General features: G+C 40.4%; 1 protein-coding gene across 1 annotated transcript in view; it reads right to left on the bottom strand.

Annotated features, from left to right (window-relative positions):
• The window catches only part of LOC108359447 (mediator of RNA polymerase II transcription subunit 12-like), a 15,265-nt gene extending 1,185 nt beyond the window's left edge, over positions 1-14,080 (bottom strand). Inside the window, exons 1-2 of the mRNA XM_017611324.1 lie at positions 13,001-14,080; positions 9,534-9,576 (exon numbers count right to left, since the gene is read on the bottom strand). Coding sequence (XP_017466813.1) covers positions 9,534-9,576; positions 13,001-14,080 — 1,123 coding nt within the window. The remainder of the gene's footprint in view (positions 1-9,533; positions 9,577-13,000) is intronic.
• Between the last annotated feature and the right edge of the window lie 803 nt (positions 14,081-14,883).

The raw sequence follows: 14,883 nt of genomic DNA, 5'->3' as shown, positions 1-14,883 counted from the left end.
GGTGGATTCAGGCTGGATTAATCAGATACCTAAATTACAGATTCAATTTCTAAATTTAAATCTTATTATTATACGCCATTTAGTGGCTGCGCCCATCTTAAATATTGAGGTTGTATAGTGCACTGTATTCTTCTTGTCAAGCCCTTTTATTTGATACCCATATTGGTGGGATTGATAAAAAATTGTTATCAGCCATTTGGTAGCGGCGGCCATCTTAGATTTCAATTTTGCATAGTAAATTGTATTCTACTTGTTGAGACCTTTCATTTGATACCATGTTGATGGGATTGATAAAACCTACGTTATCCGCCATTTTGTAGCGGCCGCCATCTTGGATTTCAATTTTTTATAGTATATTGTATTCTGCTTGTTGAGCCCTTTCATTTGATACCCATATTGATGGGATTAATAAAAAAAACATAAATTATCCGCCATTTTGTAGCGGCGGCCATCTTGAATTTATAATGATAATGAATAAACATAATTGTATTGTCACCAAAATCCAAAGTGTATACAAAATTTCAGATTAATCGGTTGACAGGAAGAGGGTGAAATTTGAATTACTAAATTTGACCCAAGAATAAAACAAACGGGGTGAGCTAAATAAAACCGTTTAAAAAAAAGGATCGCCATTTTGGATCCGCCATTTTGAACTTTGAAAGACTGACTTCAGATTCCTAATTAGCAACCCCAGGAACCCCTTGGACAATGCATTAATCGTTCAGTATCAACGTTTTAATTTTACTAGTGTCTTTTCGAGAGCATATTTTCGGGAACTAGACCCATTCTAGTTGTCCAAGACAGGTGTGTAATAAAGGGAAAGTTCCCCAATAATACCAGAGTAATTATATGCAGGGATGCCGTTTGGATCTAAATAGATTCAATTGGATACATTTTTAGACGAATTTTTGCGGGATACATATTTTTTCCGGTCAGTATAAATGTGGATACTTTTTTAAATAGGCCAAAATATTATATTTCCTATAAAGTTTTTTTCGTTCAAAAATCGATTTTCATTAAAGATGGTAGAAAGCATTACGTTTTCTGAACGTATAAAGAATCGCTACTTAAGCGTGAAATTAAAACATTTTATTTTTTGTGAACGAAGCAATGAACATATGAAGAGATCTCACCAAAATAGGTATAAGCGCAATTGCTTTAATTACACTGGTCTACAAATTTCAACTTTTTTTCTGCGAATAAGACGGGACCTGGTGTTTCTGAACGGATTTTTCGTGCTGAACACGAATCCGGGGTCAAAAATGTCCCATCACGTATACTACAATATTCTTATATTGTTTAACTAAATGGATCATATGTATGTAATATATCAGCAAAAAGTACAGCCGTGATCATTTTTTGTGTATCAAATAGATATTAGAACACACTTTCCACCATACAGTTTCGACCATAAAAAGCGGGAAAATGTGATTTTGTATTCTTCGTATTGTGTATAATTCGAATAATCGATTTTTGCCTGAAAAACAAAATCGCGTTTAATTCGGCCGAAAAATTTTTCCGAGCTAAAAGAAAAAATACGTGTCTCATTATTTGGACCAACAAACAATGTATTTGAGTTTGGTCGAAATTAAAAATCATGCTCGTACCTGACCGGTTGTCTAGAAATGGAAAGCATCAAATAATTAGTTTGCTAGAAGNTAGTTTAAAAAACTAACTTTGATTTATTTAAGGAGACTTTTATGAATTTTACTGAAAAGACTTTAAATACACTTTAAAGTTTTTTTGTTTATTTGCGCATATTAAGACAGGTAACCAGTTTCCTCTTTTAATGTGTGCAAATTCGCAAGCCGTGTAATTAAATTAATCATTGCCTGTTTACTCTTACATACCAAATTTGTCGCAAGAGCAAAATTACACATAACATGTTTAAAATAAAGTAACGTTTATTATTAGTAGGAAATGAGTAGTCCACTTGCAAACAGCGTTATGTGATTTTATAATAGAAAGCCATAAATTTGAAAAAGCGACTACGACAACAAGTAACATATGAATTGAACCTTTTTTATTATTACCTGAAAATTTGGATAAATAGGAGCCTTATAAAATTGTAACATAACATAACATGTCATAAGATAACATTAACAGTCTATACGACCTAAAGCAGCTTTCTAAGTTCATCAGAAGATTGATACTTTTGAAAGTTCATAAATAAGTATGATAGCGACTTTTGGAAGAAGACTTAACATTTGATGCTATTTTTTCAGAATATAAAAAGATTTTGCACTCTGTTGTTAGTGGACATGAAACTACTTTAAATACTGGTACGTAATCCGCCAAAAAGTAAGAATCGAAAAAATTTTACATAGCGCACTTTGCAAGTAGACTACTCAAATGTATTTGTAGTTTGAAAATTTTTGCAATTTTAAACATTCTATATGTGTATTTATGTGTATATTTTAAAGATCTCAAGTTCAAAATCAAATACTGAACATCTTATACGTATATTTATACAGATTATTGTTGAAAAATAGATACTTTTCAGTAGTAGTTTTACATGCTCTTTTTAAAGTGTACTTGCTATTTATTATATTTACTTTGCAAAATACTTATGCACAAAAAATTTACTTTATAAATTGAAATTACAAATGTTTAATTTTATGCACATATATTCCAAGTCATGAAGATGGGTTAAATTATGTCTTTTTCATGAAAATGTTTGGTTTTCTTACAAATTATGAGATGTATATGTAAAAAAAGAAGTTTGGATACATTTGGATACATTTTTGGCTTGGTCAGGGATACATTTTCTTGAGACGGCGCGGCAACACTGATTATATGTAAAAACCACATTTTTAGCTGCATTTTAACATGCCAAGAAAATAAAAAAATTGAGAACATCAGCGTTTTTATAAAAAACCGACCAGCGCGACCTCTAAAAAAACTTTTTTTTTTAAATAAAAAAATATGTGTCTCTTTTTTATCACAAATAACAATGCTCTGATGTAGCGTTTATGAATTTGCAAAAATTGTGTTTTTATGAACCACTCTACATCCTTCATTGGCTGGCTTAAATTGGCGGTGTAAATTAAACAAAGAAAAACATGATTCTTATGCGATGGAATTTTCTTCAGAAAGTAACGGTAGAAAAGAATTTTTGGGTATTCATTCTGTTTTTCAGCTGAATACGGTGAAGCATTTTACTTTGCATTCCCCGTAATGAATCAAAGCAGCGAAATTAATAAATTAGTGTAGAACATTCTGCTATGCATTACCGGCAATGCCTAAAAGAACGAAAATATTAGAAGACACTTTAAGACAATACGTTCAAGAACACGTTACCACTAAAGCGATTAGCGGTTTTTTGCTTTGTTGGTGTTTTTGGTTCAGTGTATTGGTGTATTTGGAATCGATTGTAATAGAAATAGAAGAATTGTAATAGACGTGGAAGAATTGTAAAAGAGAATAGCAAATGCCTAAAAACTGGTGATCTCATCTGTAGGCATTTTTTTGGGTTTGTCGCTTCAAAGCTACACATCATCCGCTCGTTTACATTGCGATGTATCTTTTCGTTCAACCGTAGTAATTAATCTTTTTTTGGTAGAAAAAGGTAATGCCTTCTTATTTTCCCACTGGGTATGCATCCCAAGCATGCAGAGCGGTGACATCACACACATACATACTAGGGATGTTGCGAATGTGGAATTTTAGACATACGCGGATGCGAATGCGGATGTCAAATATTTTTAAGAAATAATTTTGGTGAGTACATTAGGTGATTTAGGTAAATAAAAAATGAAAAAGTTAGTAATTTTTAAGTGTTTTTTTTAAATAGTACTTAGATTAAAAAATTGGAACATTGTATTTAAGAAAGAGTAATTTTGCTGCCTTTTCCGGTTACAGCCTGTTTCCTAAAGGGTCGTAAATCAAACCTGTGCACTAAGTAACTACTCGCTCGAGGCGACAAACTTGAAAATTGACAAAATTGTAAATTGTTTTCGATTGACGCTGCACCAGTTGAGAGGACTTTCAGTTATATTTCTTTTTTTATTGCGGTGCAATAATTCCTTTTTGACAATTGCATCGGGGCTGCAAGTGTCGGATGTAACCTCCTGACTTTCATCTTCACAATCTAGCATCATGGCAAGATCGTTGTTTAAACACCGTTGTGTTCCAATTTGGAAAACCAATTATTTTGTTTGTTTCTGAATTTGGAGAACCTGTTACGTCATCAGCGTTTTTCGATTTTAGTTTTTGTAATTCATTTTTAATCCTGTCTTCTGTGACTGGTTTGGAAAATTTGTGCTTATAGCGACGTTGTGAATAGGTGGATATGGCAAATAAATTGTTATTTTCTAGGGATGAAAATTTCGAAGAAAATTCTGTTTTGAAAGTCGGCAGCCACGACAGAAGAGCAGAATTAGTTTAAAATCCTGTTATTTTGTTAAAAAGGTACCTTTTTATATAATTTGAATTATTGGAGTTACGACCAGTAATGAACAGCTTGTATATAGTTTTTTTTATTAGTTAGTTAAACTCAGTTTTTCCTAGTTGCAGGCAGTCACAATTAATTACTCACCGCTGTCGGTACCATAAGCCTTCAAATCCATTTTGTTGTTCTATTCCATGCCCTCAATGTGTTTTGATATATTTTTTGAGGCGAATGAACGCAAATTTTCAAGATATCGTAAATACTATTTTAAAAAGGCGTATTTCACATTGTCGCTGAAATATAAAAAACCACAACTAGCTAAATTTTGTATTGCCTAAAACGATGTGGGGACTTATGATTCGATGAAATGCATCATAATCAAAGTGAATTTTGGATTTTTAGGTAGTTAAGCTCTTTCCATACTATACTAACGATATATTGCATGCCAAGTCCCACTCCTCAATAAATATAAATTGGATTAATTCTTATTTAATTTGTGAACTTGGCTGTCAACTTATTTAGTACATACCATTTCATCTTTATTTCGATGCGTGCTATGTTTGACAATTTACACAAAATTAAAATAAATGTTTTTGTTTCTGAGCTGAAAGACTAATAAACGGAAAAAATTCTAAAAAATCAAGTGCAAGTCCTACGTACTTCAAACTTGCACTTTATTAGGCTAAAATTAAATGGGCAGCAAAACTGCATACCCGAAAATGTAAAATTCTATATAAATACTTTAAAAGCTTTAAAATTTTTATTAAGGTGGGTTCTGTTATAGGTTGAATTATATTTCAAATTAAAATTATTAACAGTAGAATATTTGTTAACAATTATCAACATTTTTAACTAGAATATTTATTTAGAACTTTACATTCTCGGGTATGCAGTTTTGTAGCGCATTCAATTTTATTCTAATAAAATGCAAACAATATCATTCGGAATTTCGGTGCTAATTATTTGATTGCATATGTATATATAGCAACAAGTAATTTTTATGAAAAAAACAAAACCGACTTCATTTCTCATATAAAAATTTAAGATTATCGTTAATTTTTCCATGATCCAATGATCGGATTTAAATCAAATTAGTATGGGACCGCCTGTGAGGTAACGCCTTTCCTTNAAGATATCGTAAATACTATTTTAAAAAGGCGTATTTCACATTGTCGCTGAAATATAAAAAACCACAACTAGCTAAATTTTGTATTGCCTAAAACGATGTGGGGACTTATGATTCGATGAAATGCATCATAATCAAAGTGAATTTTGGATTTTTAGGTAGTTAAGCTCTTTCCATACTATACTAACGATATATTGCATGCCAAGTCCCACTCCTCAATAAATATAAATTGGATTAATTCTTATTTAATTTGTGAACTTGGCTGTCAACTTATTTAGTACATACCATTTCATCTTTATTTCGATGCGTGCTATGTTTGACAATTTACACAAAATTAAAATAAATGTTTTTGTTTCTGAGCTGAAAGACTAATAAACGGAAAAAATTCTAAAAAATCAAGTGCAAGTCCTACGTACTTCAAACTTGCACTTTATTAGGCTAAAATTAAATGGGCAGCAAAACTGCATACCCGAAAATGTAAAATTCTATATAAATACTTTAAAAGCTTTAAAATTTTTATTAAGGTGGGTTCTGTTATAGGTTGAATTATATTTCAAATTAAAATTATTAACAGTAGAATATTTGTTAACAATTATCAACATTTTTAACTAGAATATTTATTTAGAACTTTACATTCTCGGGTATGCAGTTTTGTAGCGCATTCAATTTTATTCTAATAAAATGCAAACAATATCATTCGGAATTTCGGTGCTAATTATTTGATTGCATATGTATATATAGCAACAAGTAATTTTTATGAAAAAAACAAAACCGACTTCATTTCTCATATAAAAATTTAAGATTATCGTTAATTTTTCCATGATCCAATGATCGGATTTAAATCAAATTAGTATGGGACCGCCTGTGAGGTAACGCCTTTCCTTTAAAAAGAATTATAGAAATCGGTTAACGTGGTCCAAAGTTATGCGGTAACATACATAAAAAAAAAATAAATAAATACCCCGGTGAACTGGTAACCTTCTCCTTTTTGTGAAGTCGGTTAAAAATAATGAAAAAACCGAGCAAGCATAAACCGAAGATGACACATAAAATTAAAATGAATAGCAGTGGTGTACATTACAAAATGTTATTTATGTGGAAATATAATAGACAACGCCAATGATAACGCTTTACATGCGTAAGTATTCCCTTTGAAATTGCCTGCTAACATTCTGTATCAAATAATTTATACAATATATGTAGTTTTCCAAGAGACGAAAACTTTCGGGATATATGCAGGAACGCCTGCGGCTTAATGTCCAACGATATTGTGAGGAAGGCTGCGAAAAACAATGAGCTTGGTAGAAAATATTTAAAAAATGTTAGTCCTTCAGTGCATGTTGTCACTACAAGTCATTGTTGTCAACTTAGTGCTTTTCGCACTAAATTTAGTGTTTATCTTTATTCTAAAAGCGAAAATTTTAGAGTTTGTTGCTCAGTGTGTTTTTTGTGCTTTTTTTTAGTTTGAAGACACCAAAACTGTAAATCTGAAACAAAAATGGAAGTCAAATTTAGAGCAGTTGAAAGTTTCGTAAGGAACTTTATAAAAATGGAAACAAACTCATGGCCCAACTACAATTACAAGCGAGAGAGCATATGTTTGTCAAAAAAATATGTGACAACAGTTTCAATCATGCCAGAATTACATACGGTTATTGCCTGCAAACACGTACATGTTGCTGGGACCAGGAATCGATCTTTAGAACTTTAGTTTGAGCTGAATTTGTTATATTTTTTACGAATATTTAAAACAGAACACAACAGCATAGCATCTCCTAACTAGTGTTGCCAGACTTTTTTCCAGCCATGCGGGCAAAACGCATAATTTGTCCCAAAAATACGGATTTACAAAAATTTAACAAGACATATGAGAAATAAAGGAATTGCTCTACCAACTACGAACCATATATTAAGTAATGTTCAAATTAGTTATAAGCTCATGATAAATTTCGTTTATTTCATGACAACACTTTTTAATTTATACAAAAATATGTATGTTAATTGGCAAAACCATAAAAAAAAAATTAAGAGATACAGTTGCGGTCAAAATAGTAGCAGAAAAATTCAAAACGATGCTGTTGGCAACTTATCTTTTTGTTTGTTATTAATAATTTTCATTTAAAATGTGGGTCGATCTATATCAGATACCACATAAATAAAAGTTTCAAGGCTTGCACAAAGTTCACAAAAACTAATTAAACTTAAAAAAAATTTCATCAAAATTTCTATTTTTTAAATAGATTTCGAGTATGTAGTTTTATAGCGCAGTTTTAGTATAACAAAGTGCAAGTTTCAAGTCGATTAAAATTTCCATTGATTTTTTAGATTTTTTTGTGGTGGGTGTTGGGCATTTTCTTCCACATAAAAGTCAGTTTTTTTCATGCGTTTTATGGAAGAAAATTAGCAACACCCTCCACAAACAAAAATCTAAAAAATCAATGGTAATTTAAAGCTATATTTCTCTTACAGAGTTGCATGCAATAATGCTTGCTAACGACCTACTCACAATAGCCGCGTTAAAGCCTGAACATGTTGAGTACAAGTTAACAGGTTGAAATGAATAATAAAATTGTGGAAAATTCGGGAAAAATCTTGTCCCGGCGGAACATTTCAAATTTAATGCAAAATACACGGACGTCCCGGCAAATACCGGACATTTGGCCCCGCTACGCCTAACAGTAAAATAAATAACGAACCTTTTTAAAAAGGAATGATTAAGTAGGCAGCTTTTTTTTCACAAAAAATGTTTTCCAATATGCGCAACTTCATTTTTTGTTTTTACTTTCGTTTAATAGAAATTGTAGAAAAGATTAACCAAAACGAAGAAAAATTAATATTTAAACAGCGCAAATCTAAGGGAAACGGCAACGCTGGACACAGCTGTAAATTAGAAAATAAGAACAAATAAATAAAATAAAAACTTTTTAATATACGACGCTTTTATAACGGGAAAAAATTATATATATATAAAAATTATAAAATAATATATCTCAGTCCCATAGAATTTGTTTTGATAACTTTTGATTTTAAAATTTTAGCAGAAGTCATTATAAACAATTTGAGATTGAAAACGTAAAACTTGAAGCGCATGCAGGGGTTCAAGCCCTGGTCAAAGCAACATCGCAAAAAATATAGAAAAAGGTTTTTTCTTAACAGCGGTCGTCCCTCGGCTGGCAATAGGAAACCTCCGAGTATATTTCTGCCATGAAAAACAGCTTCTCATAAAAATACAATCGCCGTTCGGAGTCGGCGTAAAACTGTAGGTTCCTACGCTTTGTGTGACAACATCAAGGCGCACGCCACAAGTCGGAGGAGAAGCTCGGCCAAACACTAACATATGTGTAAGCTCCAATCTATTATTACCCGACTTCCAAAAAAGGAGGAGGTTATCAGTTCGTCGGAATATTTATTTTTTTTTTTTTTTTTTCATGTATGTTACCGCATAACTTTGGACCACGTCAACCGATTTCGATAATTCTTTTTGCATCGGAAAGGTAGTGTCTCATAGGTGGTCGCGTACTAATCTGGTTGAGATCCGATCAGTGGATCATGAGATATATATATATATATATTTTTTTTTTTTTATATGGGAGTGGAAGTCGGTTTTTTTTTGCTAAAAATTACTTGTTATTATTATTATTACTATTTAACTTCTTCTGGCGGGGCGACATCTACCTCTAGAGTTTGTATGTCTTTGATATGATACCTACGACGAGGTTGACATCTAGACTAGGTTTGCCATAAATACCTTTGCTATATTTATAGTATAAATGTTGGTCTGGACCAGTGATTCCCAAAGTGGTCCACGTGGACCCCCAGGGGTCCACAGGAGACTTGACGGGGGTCTACGTTGGCGTGAAAAAAATATGGTGGTCCATGAGTTGTAAGTGGGGGTCCACGAAAATGCATTTCGTTTCGATAATAAAGAACCAAAATGGTTGCTTATCTATGGCATATTTATTTAACTTTAATTTATTTGAGTGGTGTATAGTGCTCTTGACGCACTGGTGAACTTACCCTCACTTTGTGTCATCATACGTGGAGAAGCCTTAAAGGCCATCTGTAGAATAAAAAGAAACGGATGTTGGTATAACACTGATTGAGGCGATGCGGAAATTGCCGGCGGCAGATATTTCAGCACTTGCGTCTTTTCAATGCTACAGGATAGTACGCCACCATTACCTTTGTTGAAGAGATTCTAGAGAGGGTTCCCTGAGGGGAATTCTGGTTTAATTCCAGCACTGAGCCCACGTACCTTGTCGAATCGTACATTGTCGAATATTCACTGATGGCTCCAAAACTGACTCAGGGTCAGGATCTGGAGTATTTTTCGAAGTTAATGGGGATAAGTTTCACATTTTCTTTTAGGGAAGATGCTTCTGTCTTCCAAGCTGAGGTATTTGCAATCTCCAAGCCATAGACTACGTGGTGGAAAATAGGTGGGGTTAAAGGAGTTTACGTGTCTACTGGTACAACCAAGCTGCACCTAATGCATTGGCCAGCCCTTTTTCTAAGTCTTTCCAAACTAGTTCGGCAATGCATGTCCGACTAAATTATGTTGTTAAACATAACGAGGTTGCTTTACTCTGGGTCACTCGGGAGTGCCTGGAAATGAGACATTTGACCTTTTGGCCAGAGTTGGCTTAGACCAGGCATTCCTCGATCCGCAACCAGCACTCCCCACTTCGACCATCGAAGCAACCACCAGAAACTGCGTGGCTACTTCGCTCAGCAATGACTGGGAGCCATCGAGTGGATGCAGGTGGGCAAACTCATGTTGCCTTCAATCTCAGAAGGGCTGTCTAGTTTTTTCCTTTCACTGAGAAGATGGGACTGCTGACTGGTCCCTTCACGTGGCACAAACACCTGACTGTGATAGGCGTAAATTGCAACTCCATTTGCCCATTCTGCTTTGAATAGGATGAGACGGTGGAACACTTCTAGAGCTTCTTGCTTGCTTGTTTGTTTACCATCGGTTTATCTAGATGCCGTCTCTTTTTTGTTTCTGAATTTGAAGTATGGCATAAAAAGCTTTGCGGTTTTGTTTTTTAAAATTTTATGTTTTAAATATGCGAGTGACGAATATTTTTCGCATCACTTTAAAAATCCGAGCGAAACAATTAAATATGCCATCAACACAAATGAACTATTTGACAAATACATCACATGCAAATTCATGAGTGAGCCGACCCTGTGAGGAGTTTTGTAACGAAGCGTTTTCCTGTGAAGGCCCCGACGCTTCTGTTTTCTATGCTGAGGTATACTCGCCGTGCCCAGGGTCCGTTACAATATATTTATATTGTGTGGCCTTTGCAAATAGTACTTTATTTAATTACTAAAAACGTGTTACTACTTAATTTCTATGAACATAATACGATTAACGGTGTATGAATTCCTAACGGTGAATTCCCAGCGCGCTGCTGCTGGGTCACGTCGACGCTACTCTGTCGGCGTTCTGCTGCTGTGCGACGTCGGCGCTACTGTGTCGGCGCTCTTGTGTCGGCGTTCTGCTTCTGCGTCACCGTTGCGCGGGCTTGCGCACGCTATTGCTTGCGACGCTATTCTGTCGGCGCTCTGCTGATGGACGGCGTCGGTGCCCCTATGCCGGCGCGTCGGCGCTACTGTGGCGGCGCTCTGCTACTGTGCGACGTCGACGCTCTGCTACGATACGACGTTGGTGCGACGATTGGTGCGCGCTACTGATGGACGGCGTCGGTGCCACTATGGCGGCGCTCTACTGCTGTGCGGCGTCGGCGCGACGATGGTAGCGCGCTGCTGCTGTGCGACGTCGCCGCTACTATGTCGGCGCTCTGCTGCGTTGCGAGCGGGCGTCGCCGTTACGCGTGTTCGCGGTGGACTGTGGCGTGGCGGTGCTCTACCTTTGAACAGCCAAGCCCTGTATAGTCGCCTATGTACAAGTCAGGCTCTATTCATTAGTAGCTGTGCGTTCACGACCACGGCTCCGCTAACGACGCTTAGATTTTGGGCGACGTCGGTGTGCTCCTCTGGGCGACGTCGGCGCGGGGCTGGTAGGCGAACTGGCGTCGCCGTCGCGCGGCTTCACGGTTGACTGTGGGGTGGCGGCGCTCTGCCTTTGAACAGCCAGGCCTTGTATAGTCGCCCATGTACAAGTCGAGAGCTATTCTCTAGTAGCTGTGCGTTCACGACCACAGCTCGTGCTGACTGCCTTGTGTGTTGCCAAGTCACATCTCTTATAGCTGGTGCTCTTCGTGTTGCTGGGTCGTATGGCTACATGTTGCGTTGCTATGGTGACGGTGTCACCAGGGAGGGTTGATACGGTCTCTTATGTTGGCTGGCCGTGTTGATGACGCTGCTGTAGTTGTTTTTGTTGCTGTTGTAGTCATTGTTGCTGGTGTAGGGGGACGGCGTTCGTGTGGGCTAAATTCCGAGGATATTTAGTCCTCACACTGCCCCCCTCTTCGGCGGGCTTAAGTTTTGCGGTGCCTCGGTATTATACGAGCGCCCCACCGGTATACGTTGACTCAGTATTCTCCCGACCGGAACCTCACCCGGGACGCGCAGATTCCCTTTGCGATGTCCCGAACAGTCCTCCGGACCCTCTCGGCGACCTCCGGGAACTGGTCCAGCGCTGGTCCGTCGGCTTCTTCGGCGGGAATGACCGTTTGTTCCCTTGGTGGTGTCGACGAGCCTTGTCGTGGTGACCTGTTTCGGACGGAGCTGGTGCTCGGGGCGGTGACGGTGACAGTTGTACTACCTCTGGGGATACTGGTGTGTGTGGCAGTGGAGGTAGTGTTGCTGTTGCCTCTGGAGGCTCCGTGGGCCGTGGTGGTGGCGGTGGTGGTGGCGGAGGTGGTGGCGGTGGAGCTAGTGGTGTTGTTGCCTCCGGTGGTTGCCGGAATACCCTCAGCATTTGCGCGCGTTTTTGCGCCGCCATGGCCGCCGTGAACGGGCCGGATATGTACCCCGGCCCTCCTTCTCCGCGTCCTACGTATCTCAGCACCCTCTCGATAGTTTCCACCACGTAGATCCCGCAGTCGCTATCGTTGGTCTGTTGTGGTACCTCTAGATGTACCTCCCGTATGTGGGGGCCTCCCGCTGATGTCGCTGCTGGTATTCCCACCAGAGAAACTCTTGCCATTCCTGTACCGCGTGTGTCCCCCTTCTCACTTTCCTGGAGTCGGCCACCCAAATGTAGTGTAGAGCAGGTACCAATGGTTCGAGACATTGTGTGGCGCGAGGACAACCCGTTGGCCGAAAAGGTCGGTGTGGCGTAGCCACCGGTGGATGCGCTGATAATTCTCTCCCTGGTCGGGTTTGCTTAACTGCCACACAACAAATGGGCTGAGTACGGTACCTCGTATGTTGAACGTGGCTTCCAGGCCCTTCGCCCAGGCATCGATGACTGTGTCTGTCAACCAATAGGGTCCTGTCAGTGTCCACAGGTCGGCCTCATACAGCGCTCTCTCGCCGGGTCCTGGTAGGAAAATAACCCGCGGGCCCACCGACGTCTGCTGTGGCGGCTCCTCGTCCGAGGATAGCTCGATGTCGAGCTGTTCGGCCAACCCCATGTCGGTGTCCTGGTTAGCCAGTCTGTCGCTAGCTGGACTCTCGCCTGTTGGGCTATCGGTGGTTGGGCTGGTGTCCGATGGAGTGGTGTGCGATGCGCTGTCGCTCGTCGAGCTGTCGCTTGTTATACTTTCGGTGGGCGTGCTAATAGTGGACGTGGTTTTGTCCGTGTCCATTCCGCTCCCGTGCCTGGTGTCGTGATTAGAAGTTACCCTCCTCACAGAGAAGGCGGTTGCCCCGGCGGTGTTGTATCTGTCGTCTCCTGAAGGGCTGACGGTCGGGAAAGCGGCTAGTGAGCGCCCACCAATTTTGTGGGCAGCACGCGCTGCGTTGGTGAACGCCGCTGTAGCGTGTACGGCGGTTGTGCGCGCGGCGAGGGTCCGTCGTGTAGTTGTTTGGGCTGCGACGGCGCGTGCTGCTGTAGCCTGTGCGGTGTCGGCATTTTCAGCGTGGGTGTCCGTCGTCACGCTGGCTGTGGCCGCGTACCTTGCGGCTGCGTGAACCGCGATCGCGTGTACCGACAGAGCACGAGTCGTTTCCGCGTGGATGGCGGCGGCGTGTATGCTGGCAGCGCGTGCGACGGCGGTCTGTCTAGCGGCTAGCTGGGTCGCCATTGCTTGCTGCTGGCTGCGCGTCTGTCCAGTAGTGTGCGTGAGTGCCGCGTACACCGCGGCGGCATCGGCGGCTTCGGCGCGTGCGGGGGCAGCATCCCGTGGGCCTATCGTCGGCCCCACGCCCAGCATCAGGGTCCGCGGTCGCTTCGCGTTTTCCTCGGCTACGCGTTCGCGTAAGCGCTTCACACTCTCCTCCATTTTGCTTTCCATGTTCATCGTTGATTGATTTTCACCTTTATTAAAATTCTTTCGTTTCTCCACGTGTGGCTGGCTCGCTAGTTGACGATCGAATGACGGTCTCCACTGATGCGATGGTAGCTCATCGATTTCCGCGTCGATGACAGATTGCCTTGCAGGGTTGCGCGGGAAGTACCTCTGTTTGTTGGGGCGTTCATCAGTCATGGTAATCCGGTGCTCTCCCACTGTGGTTACTCAGCTCATAGTCTCGAATTTTTGCAGTTCTTCGGCTAGAAAGTCGCGTATGCGGGCTGCCTCATCTTCGTGGTTGGGGTCCTCGTGTTCTATTCTATCGACCCTCTCCTTTGCGAACCGTCGTCTTGTACGGCGCCTCCATTTTCTGCTCCTTGGTGGGCGATGGTTCGTCATGACGGGTGGTTCGGGGTCCTCGGTGCTTGGTGTTGGCTCGCTTGGTGTCGTCGGTGTGGGTTGTATAGGTGGCTCCGTCAATACGATGCGGTGCCCGCCGCAGGACACCGTAGCTCCCATTACCCCTAGTGTGTCCAGGTCCAAAATGATGTCGCCAGTTGCTCCAGGCATGACATGCAGAACGGCGTTGTGGATCGTCTGCTCAAGGCGGACTACGGTCCTCACGGCCTCGGATATTTGGTTCCTGGTGCCATCGGCCATAAGGATTCCTATGGCCACAGTTATCTTTTTGCCTCTCCCCCAGCTAACCAATTGCTCCACCGCGCTGGTGGACACGAAACTTCTCGAGGCACCTGTGTCGATGACGGCTTCCGCGGGTGCTCCACCCAACGAGATTAGGGCGTAGAGGCTGCCGCGTTCCTGGCTCAAACTTTTTGGTTGTCTGGCGCTGTACTCGGGGGCTTCATCGCGCCGGTCCCCTGCTGAAGCCCTCTCTCGTTTCCCTGACGCCTCCGGCAGCACTCTATTGTCCGTATGTCGGCCCGGCCGCACTCCCAACAGAATAGCTTCCGTGGGTTACGGTACCTTCGGGCGAAGTG

The sequence above is a fragment of the Rhagoletis zephyria genome, unplaced genomic scaffold, assembly GCF_001687245.7.
Source record: "Rhagoletis zephyria isolate East Lansing unplaced genomic scaffold, Rhagoletis_zephyria_1.1 Rzeph_scaffold_00394, whole genome shotgun sequence".
NCBI classification, from domain to species: domain Eukaryota; kingdom Metazoa; phylum Arthropoda; class Insecta; order Diptera; family Tephritidae; genus Rhagoletis; species Rhagoletis zephyria.
The sequence above is the reverse complement of the archived record's forward strand: the minus strand, read 5'-3'. Positions and strand labels throughout refer to the sequence as shown.